Source organism: Actinia tenebrosa, unplaced genomic scaffold, assembly GCF_029948245.1.
Source record: "Actinia tenebrosa isolate PJP-AT-01 unplaced genomic scaffold, QUT_ActTen_1.0 PGA_scaffold0__85_contigs__length_37466705, whole genome shotgun sequence".
Lineage (NCBI taxonomy): Eukaryota > Metazoa > Cnidaria > Anthozoa > Actiniaria > Actiniidae > Actinia > Actinia tenebrosa.
The window spans coordinates 1,250,035-1,275,032 of NW_028292569.1; the positions used below are offsets into that span (position 1 = coordinate 1,250,035).

Below are 24,998 nucleotides of genomic sequence, written 5' to 3' on the forward strand. Positions count from 1 at the left end.
GCATAAAAAATTGCGCGGGAAAAAATTTAAGACTCGAAAAAATCCAGCACAAAAGTCCAAAGAAAGTCGATTTTTCCGTCCACAATTTACGCCGATCTCTGTTATATTTTAATATTTAAAATCATGGATGTATAGGGATACTCAAGGAAGAGTATGAGTCATTGATATTCATCGGAATTGACCGGAAGTTTGATTTCAATGTCGGTGAACATGCTCGGTGTTGCAGATGGCGAACAAGAGATGGACGAGAGAAAGGAAGTTGATATCCTCGTTAAGGTACGAATAAATTTAATAGTACTATTCTGTACAAAATTTTATGTTTGGCGATGAAAATGATAAGTTATTTTGATATGTCTAATCTAAACTAGTAAATATATCGAAATTGTGTCGTCTTTGTTATTTTGGTTGAATTCTGTTTTTCAACTTGAGTGTCGACGATAAACATTTGACTTTATCTGAAGAAAATCAATTCAAACAACTCTAGGATTATTCATATGGTTTAATAAATAAAGAAAGTATGAAAATCTACTTCCATAATAGAACTTTCCCAAATATGTTTAAGTGACCATGAAAAAGTGGCTAGCTCCAAGTGATGTGTTTTTATACATCTCCGTTATTTATCAAGTCCAACTTTGATTTGAAGCCATTGTTTGGTAGTCACTTAAGCAAATGATGTCATATACTACCACTACCACAATACTTTGCACACCTTAATTCAGGCCAAACTGATTCACTGTACTTTCAAGGTGCAGATGTAGCTCAGTTGAGTAGTGTGCGGCCTTCTGAGCTATAGGTCCACAGTTTGATCGCCAGGATCTCCAATTCTGTTTTGACTTCTCTCTATTCCATGTAACTTTAGCTTTGTATACTCTTAAAACAGAGCACTGATGGAGAGAGGGTGGTAAAGTATGCACCACCGGCTCCCTGAAAGACCAGCTACTAAGTGTACGAATACTCGTGTTAAATAAGGCCTTTATCTTTAGCCATTGATTGTGAAGTCTAAATGGAAGTGTGACAAAATTTGGTAGTGGTAGTAGTAAAATGATGCCATCATGCAAATAGCCTGTTATGCTTGCTTACTTTATTGTGATAAAAGTGTTTTTTGGTGCTGTCTTTCAGAGTCCAGAATCAAGTAAAATCAAGAAGTCATCGCCTTCAATAAAAAGCTTTTTTCTGCCAAAGGAATCATTAAAAATAAACGATGAACCTGCCAATAAAAAAGATATCAAAAATTTCTTCGTACAACAAAATAAATCCTTTACTGACGAAAAAACAGCTGACATAGAATTGATTCAACACTCAGATAGTGATGAAAATGTTGTAACAGAATCTGAAAAAGTTGCTGAGGGGATTGCTAGTCGCATAGATGCTGTAGAATGCCGAGCTACTGAAAGTGCAGCAAATACAAAGATACGGGAAGAGTGTGGAAATATTTCTTCAAAGAAACCTAAACCAAAGTGGTCTTTGTTGTGGCGGGTAGCAAAGAAATCTAAAAAGAGCAAAGATAATGATTCCGATTCTGATTCTGAGGATTTTGTAGAATTGAGTAAAGATGAAGAAGAAAGTAAAAATGGTTGTAATAAATTGAAAAGTAGGAAAAACAAAACTGAACAAAATGAAGATAATTCTTGCAACGACGAAAAGGAAAAGGGAACAGAGTTTAAAGATGATAAAAAACGGGAAAAGGAAGAAAGGAAGAAGAAGAGGAAGAAAGATAGGGAACTTGGTGAGATCTCAGTGGGAAATGTCAAAAGTGTCGAAGTAAACGAAGAGAATACTGTAGAAGGTGAGCAAGGTTTATCAAAAATGTCAAAAGAAGTTATAGTGGAAAAAGAGGACATGATCGAACTTACTGTTATCAGTGAAAGGAAAATTGAATCTAAACCTCATTCAATATCATCAGATAGTCAAACTAAGGCAGCCAAGAATGCATTTGATGTTCTTATGAACCAAAGTAGAAGCCCTATAGCAGATGAAAATGAAAAGAGTGAAGAATCAGACATGATAGAAGATGTTTATTCCCCAACCAGGACAAAAGAACAGAAGAGCAAAGACCAATTAATTGACTGTTCTCCTAAAAGTTCACCTTTGGAATTACCAGGAAATGCTTTTGATGTCTTGATGACAAAGAATAAAACAAATGTAACTAGCAGTAATTTGAAGAAAAGTCCTCAGAAATCTAAGACTACTTCTTCTAAGTTTAAACTTAATATTCGTTACTCTAAACCACTGGAATTTGAAGATGCTGTAGATATTGGTGATGATGGTGATGATGATGGCAACTCAGTTGCATACCAAACAGAACCACAGGCATCAGATGGAAGTACAAAGAAAAACAAGAAGGCAGTGCCTAGTGATACAACAGCTACAACGAAGAAACTGAAAGAAACATCTGATGAAGTCAAAGCACGAGGAAAAAAGAAGAGGCAATCCCAGACATGTCCAGAGATAGAGCAATCACACACAAAGTTATCCATCAAGAATGCAAAACAAGATGTCATGGATATTACTTACATTTCCAAAGAAACTTTGGAAAAGTTGGTGGAAGAACCGCGAAAGATGACAAAGGTTAAGAAAAAGAAGAATGACAAGACTAAGGAGAGTAAATCAGAAAGTATTGCAGTCATTGAGGTCCAGGAAGACTCCAATTCTAGCGTCCAGGAAATACCACCATCAGATGTCGCAGGGGGTACACCTAAAACTCGTTCACATTGCTCCAACAGTGAAATAATTTCACCTGGGAGTGATGATTTTGAGGTTATGCCGACAAGAACTGGACTCAGGAAAAGAAACCCTAAGAATTATTCAAGTTCAAATGAACCAGGAAGTATTCTGGTTGAAGATAAGAAGAAGAACAAGAAGAATGAGAAGAAAGAGGGAAAGTATCCTGGAAAAGATCCTGGAAGCCCAGAGGTTGAATTAGTTTTGGCATGTAAAAGCACAAAGCAGGAAAAGGAACCCAAGAACACAGGTTAGGATAGATTTGTTTGAATTTTAATATCTGTGAATTAGAATTGTCTAAATTCCATTCATTTATGTTTTCTCATAAATCCATCCGTCCATTCATCCATCCATCCATCCATCCATCCATCCATCCATCCATCCATCCATCCACCCATCCATCAATTCATCCATCCATCCATTCATCCATCCATCCATCCATCCATCCATCCATCCATCCATCCACCCAACCATCTAATCTGTCCATCCATCCATCTAATCTGTCCATCCACCCACCCATCCATCTATTCCGTCCATCCATCCATCACCTATCAATTCCATTTATCCATCCATCAATCAATTCATCCATCCATCCTCCCATCCTTTCATCCATTTTTTAAATTTCTCCACAGAACCAAAGAACCTTGCCTCAATATTTTTAAAGAAACCAAAAACCATTGAAAAGAAAGAAGCAACAATTGACCAGACGACATCCATCAAGACAACACAGCCCAAAGATGATGGCAACAGTAAACTACTGGATGAAGTAGAGCTAAAGGCGGCCAACATGGCATTTAATGCTCTCTTTGCCTCCTGTAGGACAACTAAGGCAACAGCTCCTGCTGTACAGTTGTGTCAGCAGCCTGCACCATGGCCACATGTTAGTCACGTGACACAGAAAGATGACCAATCAGATGAGGTGTTTTGGAAGTTAAGTGATTCTAAGATTAAGACGTTGCCATGGAAACCTGAATCAATTCAAGGTAAATTTGTGTTGAATAATGTAGTTATATATTTTTCATATTACATAACGATGGTGGTGATGACGATAACGATGATGGTGATGACGATAACAATGATGGTAATGATGATGGTGTTGAATAACGTAGTTATATATTTTTCATATTAAATAATGAGGGTGGTGATGACGATAAGGCTGATGATAATGATGATGTTGGTGATAATAACTGTCATGATTATAATAATAGTGAGGATGATGACAGTGATGTGATGATGATGATGAGCTCATGGTGATGATGATGATATTTTACTATCACTCTCAGTTAGGGCCTCTTCCATCAGGTTCTCTTAACCTTCATTACCAGACTAGCTTACACTAGTTTTTAGCTAGTTATCTCTCCTCATTACCAGACTTTTAAGCAAATGCTTCTGTGGTTGAATGATCAATGAATTTTCTTTTACATTGAAAGCTATTCCCAAGCTAAAAACCAAAGCCATTCAGCTTGGTGAATTCACGAGCTCCTTGAATCGAAACAAGAGTTCAGAAGAGTCACAGAAAGTAATCCAGAATGTGTCCCCCAGCGATTGCCTGAGTACTGCAGCAGTGAAGAAAGTGTTGTCAGAAGTAGCGAGCTGTTTCCCAGGTGTTCCTATCAAAAGATTGTACAAGCAGTACAAGAATAAAGAAGAAAAGAAAGAAGTAGAAAATCTAACCCAGACTTCCAAGGATCAGAAAGAGGAGCTCATCTTGGGCAATGATGAGAAAGATTGCTTAAGGAATGCAGAGGAAAGATTACAGAAACACAGAGGGAGGTCGAAAAGAAAAAAATCTATTGAAAGTGATGATGAACTAAGTGAAAAACAACAGAAGAAAGTGCCAAGGACAAAAGAAAAAGATGAAAAGAAAAGAAAAGAAAAAGCTAAGGAAGTTGAAAATAAGAATGATTCTTCAAAACGTTTGAGGAAAAAGGAGGGACAAGGGGAAGAAGAGGAAGTCTTGAATAAAAAGAATACAAAAAGAAAATCCTCAAGGCTTCAGAAGCGTAGCGAGGATGATAAAAGCCAAGAAGAATCTAAGAATGAAGAAAAGACAGCTGAGTCCTCAAAACGAAAGAAACGCAAAACTATGGACGAGGATGATAATCCCAAACAAGTTGTTGAAGAAAATGAGAAAGCAGAGGACTCCCGCTCATCTCTTGATGACAAGAACAATTCAGATAAAAAGGAATTGTTATGGACTGAGAAATACCAGCCAGAATGTTCATCTGATGTGATGGGAAATGCGTCATCTGTGAGCCGACTAAGATCTTGGTTGGAAGCCTGGAAAATCAAGAGAGAGAAAACTTTGCGTAAAGAGTTAGAAATGCAGAAAAGGTAGGTCGACATTTTTATGTGTTTAAAGTTTCTCTGTATGTCAAACGTTGTTGCGCAGCAAGATGCAGAAAGACAAAGCAGAAATGTCATGGGAAAACTATGATATTTTATATGATACTATTATATTGAACTCTTATACTTCAATTCATGGTTTGTCATTGATTGGGGGAGCATTCTTTATTAGAGCACGCAGCATTCATCATTCTTATTGAATAGCTGTTAACTGTGGCTATAATTTGTATGTCATAAAAAAAAACTGTTTCATAACTGCACACAGCGCATGTTTTCCCTTTCTTAATTATTGCACACTATTGTAATGTTCATATTGCTCCTTTAGACTTTTAGCGAAGCAGAAAAACAAAGATGCAAATGAGAAGAAGCTAGCTTGGTGGGATGATGATCAAGACTCTGATTTCCATCTAAGTGACGAAGACAGTGATGACAGTGGCAACGAAGAGTCAGGGATGTGTAATGCTATGCTGGTCTTGGGACCCAAAGGCGCAGGAAAGACCGCTGCTGTCTACGCATGTGCGAAAGAATTAGGCTACAAGGTATGAAGTACATGCATACTGATAACATGCACAGTTTACAAATGCGCCGTTAACAAATGCGCCATTCTCTAATTTATGACTGCATCACAAACATGCGACACCTTGCACCTCGGAAATTCAACTGGATTAAGTAAAGTAAACAAAAGAATATAATGCATATTTTAAACCAGAAAACAAACTCTACTCTAATGTGATGTCAAGTCTACTGTAGGAATTGAAACTGAGATCCCAGAAGGTAGAGGTGGGTGTACCACCACTACCCCACCCCCCTCAATTCCCTGATTTTCTGGATGCTTTTCCCTTTTTAAGGTTTTTGAAGTCAACTGTTCTTCCAAGAGATCAAACAAACAGATTCTTTCCAGACTTGAAGAAGCAACACAGTCTCATCTGGTTATCACCAACCCTTCAGCAAACACACCAAAGGCATCAGCCTTTGGAGGCTTGTTCGTGAATTTGCCAGAAAAACCAGTAAACCCTTCACCAATGTCAAATTTCTTTAAACAATCCAACGAAAACCAGCAACAGAAACATTCCAAGAATCAACAAAACCAAAAAGGTGCTCAAGAAAAAAGTGAGAAAGAAAAGGAAAGAAAGTTGAAGGGAAACAAAAAGGGAGAGAAAGGGAAGAATCCTGCACAGGTGCTCGGTGGTGCGAGTGATAGTGATTTGATACCTGCGCTGTCATTGAAGGCTGCATCCCTGATATTATTCGAAGAGGTAAGTTGGGATCAAAATCTTTCTAAAAATGCTGGGGTTTCAATCAGCTGATAAAAGTCTTTGAATTTCGCTATCTGTTCCAAATGGTGGTCAAAACACTGACCTACATGTGATGTCAGCCAGAAAGAATTCTATTGAAAACTTTATTTATTTATTTGAGAATTTGCCCGAGGGCTGATGTAGCACAATAGGACTCGAGGTCCCCTACGAGGTACATACACCAATCCCACCCCTTAAAAACCCCTAACCCGACCCACAAATCAACCCGTTAAGAAATCATTAGTAAAGTCCAGACACCGAGAGTGGTCACTGCCAGGGTTTTATTATGTCCTAAGTGGTTCTTTTACGTCCCTCAAATACAGGGTTAGATAGTGTCCAAGAAGACGCGAACATCTAACCATTTGCAGATGTAATTACAAAGGCAGCACCTTCTCCTCGGTTATTTTAAGACCCTGAGTGTTGGTCCGGCTGGGAATCGAACCCTGGTCTCCCGCACAGTAGTCCGGCGCCCTACCAACTGAGCCAACCGGTTGCCGGTTGTCGGAACTTGTGATTCAGCTGATGAACATTCCCCGCAAGACAGGAAATTACATCAAGTGAACCAAGTAACAAAAATAAATGTACCAATGAAATAAAATGCAAGGATGAAATTTAACTGCAATTTTTTTTTACTTCTTAGGTTGATGTCATATTTGAAAAAGACAAAGGGTTTTGGTCAGCGGTGACTTCATTCATGCGTAATGCAAAATGTCCCATCATAATGACTAGTAATGGTAAGTGGACATATGATATAGCATGTGCATGTTTATTGGCCAAAATGCTTGCTCGTACATGTATTAGACCATGATGACTAGTAATAGTAAGTGGACATATGGTATAGCATGTTTATTGGCCAAAGGAATGCATGCACATGTATTAGACCATTATGACTAGTAATGGTAAGTGGACATACGATATAGCATGTTTATTGGCCAAAATGCCTGCGTGCACATATTTTGGACCATAATGTTTTGTGTGGACATGTGCTTTTGTTCCATAATGCCTCGCACAATCTGATTGGACCATATGCTTTGTGTCTACCATGCAATGATAAACTCATTTCTACTTACTAGTGATGTCATGTGCCTCGTCACTCGTGTCATCATAAGGTGCAATTAATGATGTATAAGATAAAGCATCTCCCTTCCGCATATCAATGTGTTTTGCACTTCTATGAATCTAACTACGTGATTGTAACAAATGTCTAATGCACAGAAAACATGCTCTGTATGAAGATAATGTCAAAAAAACCCTGAGCCAGATAGTAATCATATATTGTATTCCAGATTCTCGTGTGGACTGTGATGGAAGGTACGAACAGCTGACGATCAGATCTCCCTCCATAAACCTGTTATCTGCGCATCTTCTTGTCACAGCTCTCGCCAACGAGGTCCTTGTCAATCCATCTGAGCTCAAAACCCTAGCTTCGTGGTATCAATGTGACATCAGGAAATGTTTTCTTGCGCTACAGTTCTGGATTCTGTCCGGTGGTGGAGTGAAAATATCTTGGGAAGAGTTCTTGAGGGTCCATAAGAATCGAAAACATTTATCTGATGTTCAGGATAACTCAGAAATCAAAACAGATGTAGAAAGAAATTTCCAGAACCCTTCAAAAGCAGGAGAATTGAATCAGTGCATAGTTGAGCAGCCATTAGGGTTAGATGATCCTCGTGAAGAGAGCTTATTTTTGACTATTGATGATTGGGAAACTCTTGCTAAGCAACGGGGTCAGGCTTTAAGATGTGGACATAACAGTGCAGCGAGTGCTTCAGACTTCCAGGTATCATACAACTTTCTTTTGTTAAAGAGCAGTTTAATATGTAATAACTGTATGGAAGTGATGACATGGCTATGCATTCACTCATCCATTCAATCATCTGTCTATCCTATTCATTTTTTTTTGTCAACTGGATCATCCATCTTTTCTATCTTTGTGCCCATCAATGCCATCCATCCCTTTTTCTATCCATCCTATTTTCCCTGATATCTCATACCTACAAGAAGTTACACAATATTTTTAAAAATTGACAGATCACAACAGATCAACTCCCTTAACTCTTTTCTCAAACCAGAATAAAGATTCAGACTTCGAACCTACCAAATCAAGCAGCCACCCTCCCACAGACGAGAACACACATACTGATTCTATACTCGATACAAACGAACCAGGCGACAGTCAGTCAATGCAACTAGCTGACAATGAGAACAAGAAAGTTACCATGCCCGATGTACACTGCTTATTGATGGAACATGTGTTGGGATTGACTAATAGTACATATGGGTATGCGAATGGTTGTATGGAACTCTTGAAGGATGATAGTATATCTAGCGACAAGGTATGTGTACAGTGGGATCTATTCTAGTGTGCGCCCTAAAGACAGGGTTTCAACCCTGCATAGAAACATATCCAAGTAGAATCCTACAATGTGTTCTTACCAATATGGCAGTGCTCAAATTTTTCAAACTTGCACTAAAAAACCTATGAATCTTTAGACCTTTTTACTTTAAGTGTAATGTTTTCCCATTTCAGACCAAATGTAATTCTCTTGAAAATAAGATTCTTTTTTGAGATGTATTCATATTCATGTGTCTTCTCATGTGCAACCATTAAACAAAGAAATGATACTCTAGGGAATGACACACAGTCTGAAATGGGAAAACATTACTCCATGCAAATGTTGAATTTAGAGTAATTTTCTCTAAACCTTCCATTCTTTCCTATATAGGATTATTTATTCAAGACTAGATGCGGCCTTACTTATGACACCCAAAAGATTGGAATCAACCTTGTGAGCAATAATCTCCCTACCCTACTCCCCTGTCTACACAGCAGGTGCTCTTCTAATTTTAGGCCTGTTACCATGGCAACAAAAGAAACCACTGACATTGGTAACGTCAACTCAATATTTTCTGATAAAAGTATATTTGATGATGGAATGTCGAAAACTCCAAAGAAAAAAGGTCAAGAAGAAAATATTGTAGGAAAGAACACTGCTGCTACTATTTGTTCAGAACTGGCCAATAAGGATTCAGTTGATGTGCCAAGTGAACCAGATGCAGTTGCCATGACAACAGATAAAAGTGGTGATGTTGGTGTTACAACACAAGAAAAAGACAGAAAGACAAAAAAAGGTAGGTTGGTTATTCAGGGGGTGGGGGGGAGGAGAATTCAGCTTGAAGTTGTCTTGATTTAATTTGGCTACTTTACAGATTCTGTGAAAGAATTCCAAGGAGAAGCGTTAGAGATGTTCAGTAGATTAGCAGAAGACATCTCCTTCATGGATGCATACATCCCTAGTATCACTACAGACGGCCGCAATGACCATACAGCGGCATTTGGGTGGTGGCAGGCACATGTACAGGCAGGATTAAGTGATGATGTCATCACTGTACGCAAGCGTCATGATTGGTTAACTTGTGATACCAGTGCATGTATTCGTGGAGCTCTTGAAGTAGCAAGTCTAGAGAATTCCTATACAAGTTATAAATCATTGACTGAGAAGAAGCAGAGTGAGGAAGATGTTGATAGGTATCTGCCTTCTATGGAAAGGAACTCAGTCCTCAACCTGACTGGATTGAACGAGATTCAATCAAGGTACGAATACCTGCAATAATTTATCAGTCTTTGACACCTCGTACCAATAATCAGTGACTAATTAAACCAATAAATTTATTGATCAATTTTTTCATAATTTAATGATTAATTAAAAGATATAACTAGCTAAAAACTAGTGTGAGCTGCGTCGGTGTTTCTAATGAAACAGTAATGATGAAAAGGTAAATTATACACCGTGAAAAGATGAAAAAACTTACTGACGTTTCGGACGCTAGTCCTTCGTCGGAGTAAAAGAGGAATAGTATAGGAATAGTATAGTAATACGTCAGTAAGTTTTTTCATCTTTTCACGGTGTATAATTTACCTTTTCATCATTAATGATTAATTAAGTCATTAATAAATTGATTTTAGTTATTATTAATTAATTAGTATATGTAATAGGACTCCATGCTGTCCAATTAAGAAATGATTGGACGAGGATGATTCCGAGGAGTGACAAAATTGGATGAGGCCGTAGGCCAAGTCCAATTTGGCAGTCAGAGGAATTTTTCAAGTCTCATTATTTCTTGATTGGGGAGCATGAAATCCCATTACCTATTAATTATATAGCTGCCTAATTAATCCCATATCAACAGACCTGTCCAATTAAGAAAATAATTGGACAGTTACCTATATGGGATTAATGAGAAGCTGTATAATTATTAAAGTAATTGGTTTGTCTTGATAAAATAATTAATTAAATAGTTATAACAAGCAATAATATTTATTACAATTATTTACTCAATTTATCTTAATTAATTCTTATTAATTGATGATTAATTGATGATTAACTAACTGGTTTTATTACAGCAAATTGTCCAGTAAGAACAAGTTATACAAGTCAGTCAGTTCTTCTCTGCCTCTAGTCACTCACTGTACACATCATGTGGTCTCCATGGATTACCTCCCCACCCTCAGATCCATCTGCCACACCGAGAGATTAAGAGAACAAGCGAATACAAAGCGAAGGTAAGCAAATCATAATCTCAGGGGTTGATCCAGGGGTGGTAATATAGGTGACTAGTCGCCCCCCTTTTGCTCAAATTTCTCAGTATATCTTTAATAACAGTCACTTCCTTTTTCCTCGAATTCCTAATAAAACCTTTGTAATAGTCACCCCCCTTCTAAACTTCCTGGCTCTGCCCCTAAATCTCTTGGGATTTACTTGACCAAACTATAGTCTTCATATTCATGCTTATTTGTGCCTATATCATGTACCTATGTCAACTATAGTTAAACCTCTTACACTGTTCATTGCTATTGCCCTCTTTTACCTTTGCCAACTGCATATTAACCTTTTTCACTACATTCTGCTATCACCCTCTATTATTACATAACCCTTTTTGTTGCCTTTTTTTTCTTACCTCTAATCACATCATTCCTTTTCTTGACTACATAGTAACATGTGGTTGGACCTCATACACTCTGCTTGACTATAATACACTTGACTTGCTATAGACTACCTTTCCTAGCTTTGTTTCCCTTCCTTGGTGTCTTGTACTGTCCTCTAATCGTTATTATCCTTGATTCTCCAGGTTTCTGCATTACTTGGACTCAAACTCACTGAGCATAAGCAAAACATCGCAGCAAAGCTTGGCTGATGCGTTTCTTGCACCATATTAATGCTAAAAACAATTCTGTAAATAAATACTACTTTAAAATGCCGCAATTATTAATGTATAGTTGAATTCTACACTCAAATAATAATGTATTATTGCGATTTTCTCATTTTTATTGATTTTTCCTTTTATGCATTACCCCTCCTTTTATTTCCAAAATTCTGTTTTCTGATTGGTCATTTATCTAGCCAATCAGATAAACCATGAATTTTGATAATCAAATTTTTTTCACCTGATTGGTCAAAAAAAATATTCTGTTTTCTGATTGGTCATTTATATAGCGAATCAGATGAACCATGAATTTTGATACTCGTAATTGTTTTTCTGATTGGTCAGTTATCTGATAATCGAAATGACTTATTTGATTGGTCAATTTTCTGACCAATCAAATCAACTTGTGAATATCGAAAAGGCTCTCCGTTTTTATCGTTTGTATAAAAAAACACAATTTTCTGAGCTGAAAAGTTAAGCATTGCGATTAAAAACTGCGAATTTAGTCTTACTCCAGCAACCAAACTATACGTTTTGATTGAACAAATTGCACGAAAAAATGGGAAGCCATTTCAATGTTATGGCATGTAGTAAGTCAGTATCGTACGTTTCCTATTTCCACAAAAACCTATCTAACTTGTCCTATTTATGATTCAAAATGAAAAACGACTTTATGACTAAGAAATTAATCAACTCTTGTAAATAGCCGTCGTCACTGCACTGAGTAATAAAGCAAAAGTTTTATGCTAAAGATTTTCACGTGGTCTTTTCTAACCATTTTCCTTCCTCCCCAAAACCCAACACGCTAGATCTCCTAGTTAACCATGCCCTGACTTTGCTTAAATTAGTGCAGAGGTTGTTTCAGGTTTAGATAAAATGGATTTTTGTTTGAAGATCGATTGTTAAAAAGACAGCGTTTTTGAGGCAGGAAAAATGCTACAAATAGTTGACGAATAACAAATTTTTTTGAAAAACAATTCTTCTAAAACCTCGAAAACCACATCACTGTTTAACAACCTGCTCTACCTGTTACGAAAAATCAAAACTGTCACCAAATATATTTATATTGCAATAACGAGTAAATTAATATATATTTTTTACGATAAATTTTGACAGCTTTGATTCAAAGTACAAAAAAATTAAGTAAACAAACTTGCAAGAATGAAAAAAGCAAATATTTATTTAACATTAACTTAAAGGAATTGGACTTCTGAAACAAACGTAATTTTTAAAGTGTACAACTTTTTTGAACAAATTTGCTTTGCGACAAATTATTTACAGTACAAAAGTGCTTGCAGTTTGTAAAGAAAGGAAAAAGAATCGCCATATTCCATAGTTTGTTTTTCATATTTCAGCGTTGTTTGGAGTCGACTGCACAGCGCAATATCAAAGCAAACAAAAGCATGGCTTACAAAACTTGCGATGAATCCACATCTCAAATTTTAGTTCAGCATTGAGAATGTTGGAGAGTGAATATTCTACTATCTTTTCCATCTACCGCAAGATTTCTTTCAGTTTGGATAAAATCGGTGCAAAAGTCCACAAAGAAGACAAGATGTGCTTGAGTTTCCGAATTCATTTTCCTGTAGCAGGCGCTTCTTTGGCCGGTGTTGGTGGTGGTCTGTTTGCCATTTCATCGGGGTTTTTTGCCTGCTTTCCTGCTCCATTGACAAGAAGTCCAATTTCAGTGCCAATAATTGCCACCATTAAGTAAAGGAACCATCTCTTGGCGATGTACTTGCCCAAGGAGGCAAGAAGAACCGAAAGAACAAACCCAAATAACATCTTTTGGTTGAGTCAGCTGTCAGCTCCTTGTCAACTGCAGTAACTTCAACAACTAGTTTGTGTCAACGCTTTGAAAGCTGGTTTGTTGTGAGAGATTTGAATTATATTTTCGCCACGCCCAATGTGAGGTAAAAGCGTCGACCAAATCAAAGGAGGGGGGGACGTTTCCCCTTAATACAAAAACATTCTAATGGGAAGCTGTTTCAATGCTACGGCAAATCGTACCGTGTACTGTCAAGCACCGTACGTTTCCCACTCATACGACAACCGCTGTATGGGAAGCCATTTCAGTGATACGGCATGTCGTACCGTGTACAGTCAGTACTGTAAACCGCTGTATGAAAAGCCAATTCAATGTTACGCCATGGCGTACCGTGTACAGTCAGTAAATTTTAGCCTACATCGAACTGAAACGGATTCTTTTCGAATAAGCAAAAATCAACAGGGGAAGAGTAATGTTATATGAAATCAAGCTCATCTCCCCCTGATTTTATGACATGTTATGATAATACACAGGTTGGCAACGCAAGCTTTGCTCTGATTGGTTGATAACTAAATCAAAAACAAAAATAGGGTTTGGGTTGAAACGAACCATAAATATTTGATACACCAGAAAAACGATTCCAAACTTGTTTGACAGTTGCAAGGAAAACCCGTGGGGGAAAACCCAGGGAAAACTGATTAAATGATAATTCAATAACTCAATTCTAACAAAAAATTGAATGGAAATTATTTTGTTAATTTTGTACAGAAAAACCACCCTGTTCCAAAGACGTAACAATCGCTTGTAAATCAACTGTCGAATGTGCGCGATTTCATGTCATAATTTCATTGCCCAATCAAAACAAAGCTATTCATATTTTCTGATTATTCGAATTTTAACCTGAACTATTCGAATTTTCCGGGTTTTTTTAAATCCAAGAGGTTTAATGAAAAAAATCATTACACGGTATAACTTGTTGAGGAAGCTTTACATTCGAGGGTATGCGACTCTGTGATTCCCATTAATAATGCTACAATTTTCATAGCTATTGACAACGTCGAAAACTTTTTCTCTTGACAAGAAATTTAATTTGTCAGAATTCATTTACATCTGAAATAGCCGAATGTTGTTGTTGTTGTCGTTTTTACTTTCTTTTATGTGAAAACATATTCGATTATTTAGTTTTGAGTTAGAGTAAATGCTTTTCGTTGTACCTGTAATTGGGAGAATTTATTCCAATTTTGTTGAGTGAAATGGGTAAATAGCTGTGATAACAAAGGAATAGGAGAGAAAATAAAATAAAAAGAGGAGATCATACTAGTCTCCAGTGTTATCCAAGACAAGTGATGGAAAAGCTCTCCCTTGGCCGCACACAAGACCCCACAGTCCTCGATAGATGGGTATAAACAACCTGAAACAAGTCAAGGAATATTCATTGCTAATTGGCTCACGCTGCGAACCGCTCGAAAGAACATTCGCCTATGAATTGGAGCACTTTAAAAATATCATAGTCCAAATAGTGCATTGTGGTCTAGCTTGGATATAACTATATTTTTTATCGTACCCAAACTAGACCAGAGAGCACCCTGTCTATCAAACTTAGAGCCGGAAGGGAAAGTGCATTATGGTATAGCTTGGGTGAATATACATTTTATTCATCAAGCCTTATATGACGTTCCTTGTACCCAAGCTAGACCAGAAAATGCATCTCGTTTATTGAACGGGGGAAAGGTGCATTGTGGTATAGTCTGTTAATGAAAGTAATTTGTTTACCTGTCTGATGGGTCTAGTTGCTCCAGTACTTGCAAAGCTTTTAATCCAATTCGACGCTGTATCTGAACACTCAGTTCTTTTATCTGCAAGTCATGAACAGCCTCATTGAGCTTGCGCAGCTCCTAGTGAAGAAATGTACGTTCCGAATGAAATAATTTAGTATGACGTCATTTTCGTCTAACCGGGTTAAAAGGCAACCAGCTGAAAGGCATGCCTACAATTGTCCACGCGCACACGTACAAAATCACATTCTTTTTGCCTTAAATTCTGTTCTTTCTCTTTTATCAAGTCTCGTTTTCTTCTTATTCCAAGCCCTATTTTTTAAATTTTTTGTTAAATTTCTTCATTCCTGATATTTTTCTCTGAATCCCATTATTTCATTTTCAATGACAAAATCATACTTTCATTTTTCCCAAATCTCATTCTGCTATTTTTTCTCGAATCCTAATTCTCTCCTTTTCTCTAAATCCTTTTCTTCCATTTTTCTCTAAATCCCATTCTTCCAGTTTTCCATTAGTTCTAATTCTAAGATTTCCCTACGACAATGCGCACCTTATCACTAGTGTAGGTCACGCGGTCATGGAGTCCACACGATTCGTCCTCGGCTTTCATCAGCCATGTTGAAAATAGACAACACCTTGTGGTCGAATAGTCTTGCTGGTCGGTATTGTGAGGGTTGGAGTAATGTGAGGATAGTTCCCTTGCTGCCAGACACCCACCGCATGGACAACATCGTTGTAGGTACCCCTCAGCTGAAGACAAAGAAATTTCATTCATTTATTCTTTTGTTTCTTTTAACCGTTTTACACACGAAATCGAAATATGGCGACCAAGTTGAATAACTTTAACAAGACGCTCTTGGAGCGTGCACTGGGGCGTGCACTGGGTTGCCCAATATGCGAAACTATACAGATGCGGTTTTGTAACCGGAGAAAACAGCGTTGCGTTACTGACGTCACTAAGTTTAAATAGTAAAAGGATTCAAAACTTAGCAAAAAGTATTAACGGCCAAATTTTTTTTTGTTTTGGATGGTGGTACTGGTTGAAGTCCTGTGAAGTCGGTCAGGGTTTTTCAAAGGACTGTACACATAATGTGTCTATAGGGTTTTAACTGAAATGGATTGCAATTGATAATTTTTTTTTTTTTTTTTTTGCATTTTCACCTTTTGAAAGGCCATGGATAATCTTAATGTATAGCAAAAACATGCCCAACTTCTAAAACTTGTTTTCCTCTTCTAAATGCCCGAATTTTGAGTGTTTTTTAATTTTGGAAAATCCGGAACCGTACATAGATGGAATGGACTGGACTACGGTTGGCTGGATCGTACGGAACGTAGACGTTTTTTTAACCCGAATTTGCAGCTTTTATCCAATGATTTTTATTTTATTATAAATAACTAGTAATTTTATCCCGAAATTTTGCAAAAATAAACTCAAAAACGTTTTTTTGTTTTGGATCATGGCACTGGTTTATAAAGTCCTGTGAAGCCGGTCAGCGGCAAAGGTCTCTCAAAGGACTGTGTACATCATGTGCCTATAGGTGACTCTGTGGATCGTAACAGATTTGTACGTCTAATTTTCCTCCAATAAGTTGCTATTGAGATATATTGGGTTTTATTTGGATATGACTGGAATGGATTGGTTTTGAATGAAATGGATCTCAAGTGACTGGGCCTTAGTAAGTGACTGGTTGTTGAATCACACAAAAAAAGTTTTGAATTTTCACCTTTTGAAAGGCCATGGATAATCTTAATGTATAGAAAAAACATGCCCAACTTCTAAAACTTGTTTTCCTCTTCTAAATGCCCGAATTTTGAGTGTTTTTTAATTTTGGAAAATCGGGAACCGTACATAAATGGAATGGACTGGACTTCGGTTAGCTGGATCGTACGGAACGTAGACGTTTTTTAACGCCGAATTTGCAGCTTTTATCCTATCCTATGAAACCAGCAACCCAGTAATTATGCACAGACTAGCAACTGACTAGCCTCTCGTACATGTGAAAACACTTTTATGTTTCTACGTGAACCCTAGTCACTGGTGCAGAGCAATAGTTTTTCAAATTGTTCGCCATATTTTGGTGTTTTGGTTTCGTCGTAATAAAGAGTATCCTCATCAAACGCAAAATTTATAGGTACCACCTGCAGTTAAAAACTAGGCTTTGTTACCCATTCATGATATGATAGAATATGAGATTTCGTTTTGCAATGAATCATGGGATATCATAGGGCACCAAGTTATGTTTTAGTTCATTGCACATGAACTCAGTTTTTCCAAGGGTTTAGGGTTTCTCTGTTTGGAGTTTAATGGTAAAGAAAAAATTATGAATTTTTCTAAGAATAGGATGGGATATTTTGAAATGACAAAAATAAATACTGGGAAACAGGATCCATGAAAACGACTACAACAACACAAGTCTTCAAATTCATCCAACAATTTATTTATTCATTCGTCTTTGTGAAATAGACCCCTTGTACTGGGTCCCTAGGGGAATTGTTCTGGGGGACAAAACAATGGATTTTTTTGCATAAGAAATGATGGCCTATTGTTTTGTCCCCCAGAACAATTCTTCTAGGAATTCAATGCAAGAGGTCTATATATCATGTTACAAGAGGCAATTCTTCCCGTAATTTTCACATGCAATCCTAACAAAAAAGGTGCATTGTTGTCTAGCTTGGGTACACCCAACACCATAAAAGTCATCATAAAAAAGTATATCCAAGCTAGACCAGAATTGAAACATGCTTGCTTTTGAGTTTACATTGTTTTCTCATTTCAAACCTTGTCATTCCCTTGTGTATTTTTCTTTCTTACTTCCACATTTTTTTAAATTATTATTATGAATGGGAAATAAAATCCCTTGCTCTTGAGAATTGCATTCTTTCTCATGCAAAACGCTGGGTTGTATTGTTATTGTCAACGAACATGGCTGCCGCCACGTGATGGTGCAAAGCCTCTATAACAATATGAAAACTACAATGCTAAGTTGATATCCAACACTTAATATTCTGACATTTAGCATATTTTAATTTGATGAATGTCATTTTTTCTTAATGAATTTTACGTCATTCTTTTAACTTTTACATCCTTTTGTCAAGATGTACGTCAATTTCGCATCAATTTTTTTTAGCCTTTTTTTATAACTTACGTCATTTACTTATCTACTTTTACGTCATTTGTAGGTTTTTCATTAATTCTTGAACGTCATTTGTTCATATTTTTACGAGTTACTAACCCTTGTAACCAGCTTGTTACGTGTTTGTAAGAAACCTTTGTAGAGTCTAACACAGCAGCTCCTAAGGTACGTTTCCTCGTAAGGAATGGAATGTTCGTTCATCCATTTATTCTTCTCAATACTATAGCACTCTACCACCTTATTCAACTCACTATTCTGGTTATCTGTTCCAATACCTCCCATCACATAGACATAGCCGCGCATCAGAACTGCGCCCGCGTGGAACCTTGGGATACGCATAGGCGGAAGTGGATACCATTGGTTGTTCCATATGTCGTAGATTTCACAAGACCGTTTGGCTTGGCGGGAAAAGGCGTCAACAGTCCCGCCAAATATGTATATCTTTCCATTCAAGTATATCGCGCATGCGCATCCTCGTTTTTCACTCATTGGCTCCAGACTCGACCAGGTGTTGAGGTGAGGGTTGTACCTCTCTAACGCGTTCAAGAACCCATCGTCTCCAAGTCCTCCTATCGCGTAGACATAGTGCTCGTCGCTAACACAACAAACGCTCGACCTTCGGCTGCTCAAAGGTGCTAAATGCGTCCAAGTATTGGTAACAGGATCGTATTTTTGTACTGTATTACATCTACGTCGGTTGTCTTCAACAGTGAACTCTATACCTCCCACCACGTAGAGGATTCCGTTTAGAGTGGCTGTTCCTATCAGCTTGACGCATCGTTTCATCGGAGCCACGTACGTCCAGGTGTTAGTACTAGGATCATACCGCTCTACGGTGTTATGGAATGACTCATCTTTTCCACCAATGGCGTAGAGGAACCCACGACAGTAAGCAAGACCGTGTCGGCATCGCTTTACGTTCATAGGGGCCAGCTCGTGCCAGGTTTGCTCACTGGGGAGGTAACAGTATGTGGTGTCACGCACTAAACAATCAGGCGACAGCCCTCCACACGTGATAATAGCATCGACATGGGTTTCTAAGCACTTTCTTGGCTTTTCCGCAGCCAAGCCTTCGCCAATGAGAAGCATTTTAGTGGCTTCTATGATCCTCGCCAGACAGTCTGGGTTTGTCTTGACCAACACGTTGTTTGCTAGACTGCAGAATAAATAATCTCGAGACACGCAAGTCACTCGAACGTGACGGAACAGCTGCGGGAAATAACGCTCGCGTTCTTTGGGCTCGTTCGAAATCCATTCCAAAATTGCTTCGAATATTTCTTCCTCCGCGCGAATTACGATGTCATCTCCTGCTAACAGCTCTTCGACATGCTCCAAGCTCATTTTCATAAAGTCCTTTGACTGACCAATCGTACCAAAGTTCGCTCGAATCATCTGACTTGCGTGATTTTTTAGTTCCTTGCAATCGAATTGTTCAGCTAACTGGTAATAATAGATAGAGTTCGATGCGATCATGTGTTGCTCTAGGAACTTACAAGCCAGTGTTTTCAATCTCGGTAGAAGCAGATAATTCGCTGAAATCACTAGATCTTCCGCGTTTGATTGGTCTATCGCTACCTCTCCAGTGTATAAATAAGACAATAATGGCTCCATCGCGGAAGCGTTAAGTTCAGACAAATTTACCCTTTGTGTTCTTTTCTCGACCATATCGCTCGTAAACACGCCATAAAAGTATCTGCTACTAGCGACTAACACAACCTGATGCGCTAAAAACTGTTTTCCCTCGACTATCAACGTAACATCACAAAGTCGCTTCTCTTGTCGAAGTTTATTGAGCTCCCGACCAAGATTTGAGCTATAGTCGTGAAAACCTTCGACGATGTTGCCAGCCATGACGTGAAGAAGGTCAACGTATATTCGAAATTCGATTAAGAACAGAGAAAAGATTTGAGTGAATTAGATTCCCAAGCACTACAACTTACTTATATTATCTTCTACTGAATTAGATTTAGGTGAATTTCGATGTGGTCACTTGCACGACTTCCAACCTCTGGTTGGTGGCGGTTCTACTAGCACTAACTTGAACGACGTTCGATGAGAACGAGTTAATTAAAAACAAACTCCAAGGAAATATTAAGTGACATTCAGGCCTGATCTCAGAAACATATCTGTCTACAAACATGGAGTTAAATTATGCGCATACATAATCAGGCATTGCACATGGATTTGGGATGTTTGCATGCTTTCCAACAAAGAACAATATCATAGGACCTGTAAAATTCCCCACGAGGTTGTACAGACAATATCTAACGATGCGTTACCCATATTAAAAGTGAATGTTTTCCATAGTATGACTTATAGTACCCGTCTCAGTTTCCTCTGACAACTCATTTGAGCCACAATTTTCCCCCTTAATCTTTCAGCTTTTCGAAACAGGGTGACGTTTTGACAAGATTATGGCAACATTATTGAATTCCAAGGTAATTACATAAGTCCATATATCCGCCATCAATCTGTCATCGTTTGAATATTTTAAGACTAAAATAACAAACTACAATCCTCACTGAAGTGGACATTACGTCATCCACGCTTAAAGAAATGATGTTTACGACAAGGAGCGAAAACGTTCGGTATTATAGGATAAGTGAATAACGAAAAGAAAACCGATTTCAGTAAGAAGATTTAGTTATTTTTGAATGAGATGAAAAATAATAAAATAATTTTAATTAAAATTAATGAATTTTCGGATGTTAAATAAAGACGTGTCATATAGCAGCGATGTCTTTGTTAGCATTGTTTATTAGTTATATTGTATTTCTTGATTGTTGTTTTTCTTCTTTTCGTGGCAACTTAATAATCTTATAGAAAAACACACCATTTTGGACTGACCTGCTATAGAAATATGTATAAACAATGCCTCTCCCTCCCCTCCCCTATAATAATAATAATAATAATAATAATAATAATAATAATAAAACTTTATTTAAAGAGGGGACACACAACAGTTACAATAAAACACATCGTACTGAAAACCCAGTGACCCTCTGAAAATTAAAACTATAAAAAACTAAGAAATACTAAAAAATACATAATCGAGAAAAAAAAAAAAAAATGGAAATGAATCAACAAAATTTAACAACAAACTAAACGTGAATAAAAAATAAATAAAATTAAGGAATCTCTAATTTAAAAAAATAATAATAATAATAACGTAAGACATTATACAAATTTGTTATAGAAAAACCCATAGAAATATGTATGAACAATGCCTCTCTCTCCCCTCCCCTATACAAATTTGTTATAGAAAAACACACCATTTTGCACTGACCTGCCATAGAAATATGTATGAACAAAAAACACACCATCACTGACCTGCCATCAAAAGATGTATGAACAATGCCTCTCCCTCCCCTCCCCTATGCATATTTTGTCATAGAAAATACTGTTTTGCACTGACCTGCCATCAAATCTTTAGTTCGTTTCTGCACTTCCCTAAACTTTCCCAACAACACCTGCCAGTGTCGATAGCATTTGTACACATTCTGCCAGGAAAATGCTGAATTTGGGGTACTTATTTCCACACTCCTGTCAATTACCCAATTGGCATGCAAGAGAAGCCTGCGTTGAGTGTCCATCAATGCTTGAGCCTCTGTTGATAACGTCTCATGAGATAACTGGTTTGACCAGTCTAACTTGTTTGGCCAGTCAAACTGGTTTTCTAAATACCTGGTAAACCTTTCTGACTGACTGAAATCAGTTTCATGCAGTTTTTTATGTATCTGAGAAACCAATTTAGAATTCTTAGATTTCATTTTTCGGTATTTAGAAGGTAGAGAAAGTGTATGTCCATCTTCCATGAGAAGGAAAGGCTTCTTGTCCACAATTTCTGGCTCAGCTACTGCGACATTTGTTGGCTCTGTTGATGGTTTTTCTTTGTTTAAATCAATCTTTTTCACCTTTTTTAATCTTTCTTGTTTCTTCAATGAAATCTCATTCAGTTCATTTGATATTCTTGATAATTCATTTTTTGCTCTTTCTACAAAGTCTCCCTCTTCAATATTGCCTTCCTGTCCTTCAACATGGCTCTCAGGTTCTCGTGGTTCAGGTTGCTCTTTTAATGAATGTTGTGTACTATCTGTATCATCTTGTGTGTTGATTGTCTTCTTGCTTCCTCTACTTACTGGTAATTGAGGTGCTTGAGTTTCACTTTTGCTGTGAGTTTTGTCTGTAGAATGATTGTATCATCAACACTATTGTAATTAATACTGTTAACAAAATCATAATTATCACCACCATCATCATTACTCTCATCATCATCATCATAATCATCATCATCACCACCATCATCATCATCATCACCATCACCACTATTATCATCACCATCACCACTATCATCACCATCATCATCATCATCATTATCATCATCATCATCATTATCATCATACCTATAGTGATCCTGGACTTCGCGGCACTCCCTCCAAGAACACCCTCCAGATAATCCTTCGCAGACTTTTTCCCTGTACCGGGTCTACTACGAGAAAGTTTACCAAATGATGCCCCATAAGTAGTTCTCATAGGAGCTGGTTTATTTTTTCTTTCCAACACGGGTTGCTTAACGACTGCACGTTTGCTTGACAGCATGCTTGTGGGTCTGGCCCTTGTTACCATGGCAACTGTTTTGGGATTTCGCTGCTGATTACTGGTGATGTTTGTAACTTTTTCTTTCTTTTCTGTAGGTTTTGGTAACACTTTTTAGTTTACTAGCATATTAGAACTTTTCATTTAAATAAAATAAATAAATGGGATTTAACAGTGGCATTTCTACAGAGTAGCTATTCATTCACTGTAATTCCAATTGGAATTTAGGAGTTGATTTTTGTGGAGGGAGGAAAGCCCGAGAACCTGGAAAATCCTCGAAGCACAGGAGAGAACCAACAAACAACTCTACTCACTTACGACACCCAGCTCAGCAGGACTCGAACCCGGGTTGCATTGGTGAGAGGGGAGCACTCACTGCTACGCCACCCGTGCTTTCCAGAGTTTGTAAAGTATGAATCACTTACTTGTATCTTGAGCTGAATGGGTTTTCATTGACATTTTAGCCTTTGAATTAGCAGCATCTATCTACAAATACAGTGAAAAAGCTTTTTAAACTAATCTCACAGCTAAAAACAGGGCACAGGAAACTCACAGATGGAATTGGAATTCAGCATGTTGCTGAGGGAGGAAAACTGGACAATCCAAAAAAAAAACCTTGAAATAAGAGAAAGACCTGACAACCTCTACTCACATGAGATGCCAAGTCTGTGAACCACACTTGAATACCATACAACACATCTTTATCATACCTTTTCTTGGATCTCTCTGGCTCTTTGAGCTTTGGCTAGGATTTTGTCAAGTAGTTCGACATCTGGATTGGCTTTGTGTTTATCTGTTGGGTGAAACTTAGCACTCTTACATTTCTACATTTCATATACTTTTTGTCCTTTCATATCCAATTTCCCTTTTTGGAGGAGGTATTGGTATTTTCTGGAACTACACAGACCCTCCTCAGACCCTCCCCACCCCTTGGAAATACCAATCCCCCTCCATGGGGGAGGTATGGATATTTTATGGAACTACACAATATACCCTCCTCAGACCCTCCTCACCCCTTGGAAATACCAATCCCCCTCCATGGGGGAGGTATGAATATTTTCTGATACTACACAATATACCCTCCTCAACCCTCCCTGCCCCTTGGAAATTATAATCCCCCTCCTTGGGGGAGGTATGGATATCTTCTGGTACTACACAATTTATACCCTCCTCAGACCCTCCCTACACTTTCTCCCTATCCTTACATGGGGGGTGGTTGTGGTATAGATATTTTTCTAGTACTACACAATACCTTGTTCATCTGTAGCTCCATCCCCCTCTCCTTCACCCTTTTCATTTAAACTCTTTGTAGTCTTGTCAGTTAGTTCTTTAGTGCTGTTGTCTTCGGGTTTATTCTTGTCCAAACAGGGCCTGTTTTTATCGCAATACAAAGTAAATATACTCATATAAGCAAGCAAAGCTTACCTGTAAAAGAATAAGTGTGTAAGTGCTAAAGTAGATAATAATAGTTCAAAACCTCACCAAGGTTTAAAGAGCTTTCTACATTGATGAACATTGCTTTCGACTTGACGTCTTTCTCGAATACAAGCTTCATATTTCTTCACAAGCTCTTCACGCAGCCTTAAAACAAAGCAGAGACCATAAACAGGAGTTAATTTTTAAGTCAAGAGTGTACTGGCTTTTTATTTTTGCTTACTTACGAAGCTAAGCTGCTGTAAAGTTCGTCAATTGAATCTTCTTGTTTCAACTTTGCCGCCATGTTTTGGTTTCTTCTTCCCCGCAACACAGCTGTTTATTATATACTGCAGGCGCTTAAAGTTTGGGTTCCCTGTGGTTTTAGGAAATGAAAAAAATGGAACCGGCGAAAAGGGAAAAAATGGAAATAAACTAAAGAAGAGCAAATGAAAAAAAGAAAAAGAAAACAGTTTAGAAATGAAGGAAGGAATTGAAGAACCTAATATGCGTAAAATGCGGTCGTTCAAGATAATAATAATATAAAGATGGCTTCCATTTGTCCATCCTTTCCGCTTCTTAATCTCACACATTTTGACATCAATATTAGCGTCTAGTGAAAGTCTAAACATGTTAACATTGTTAGTTTTGTCTTAACGAACAATTAACGAACGAACAACGAACAAAGGCAAAATGAATTATTTTTGGGGTATGAGTTACTCGCTCCTCAGTTTCTAAATATTTT

The 24,998-nt window shown here is 37.6% G+C and overlaps 3 protein-coding genes across 3 annotated transcripts; 1 reads left to right on the forward strand and 2 right to left on the reverse strand.

Moving 5' to 3' along the window:
• The first annotated feature begins 32 nt into the window (after positions 1-32).
• Positions 33-12,318, forward strand: LOC116295146 (uncharacterized). Its single transcript, XM_031702901.2, has 13 exons — positions 33-276; positions 1,120-2,971; positions 3,354-3,704; positions 4,152-5,055; positions 5,393-5,606; positions 5,916-6,323; positions 7,003-7,096; positions 7,649-8,142; positions 8,435-8,698; positions 9,089-9,494; positions 9,573-9,957; positions 10,768-10,926; positions 11,493-12,318. The coding sequence occupies exons 1-13, from the start codon at positions 199-201 to the stop codon at positions 11,578-11,580; spliced, it is 5,697 nt and encodes a 1,898-aa protein (XP_031558761.1). The 5' UTR covers positions 33-198; the 3' UTR covers positions 11,581-12,318.
• A 1,894-nt stretch (positions 12,319-14,212) lies between these two features.
• Positions 14,213-24,574, reverse strand: LOC116295102 (uncharacterized). The gene is made up of 10 exons (XM_031702832.1): positions 24,502-24,574; positions 24,323-24,421; positions 24,093-24,211; positions 23,551-23,633; positions 23,266-23,326; positions 22,648-22,932; positions 21,660-22,427; positions 15,661-15,860; positions 15,109-15,230; positions 14,213-14,746 (listed from the first exon to the last, which is right to left on the reverse strand). The coding sequence occupies exons 1-10, from the start codon at positions 24,558-24,560 to the stop codon at positions 14,653-14,655; spliced, it is 1,890 nt and encodes a 629-aa protein (XP_031558692.1). The 5' UTR covers positions 24,561-24,574; the 3' UTR covers positions 14,213-14,652.
• LOC116295110 (kelch-like protein 2) lies at positions 17,527-20,720 on the reverse strand. The gene has a single exon (XM_031702845.2). It carries the CDS (start codon positions 20,093-20,095, stop codon positions 18,329-18,331), a length of 1,767 nt encoding a protein of 588 aa, XP_031558705.2. The 5' UTR covers positions 20,096-20,720; the 3' UTR covers positions 17,527-18,328.
• Positions 24,575-24,998: the final 424 nt, after the last annotated feature.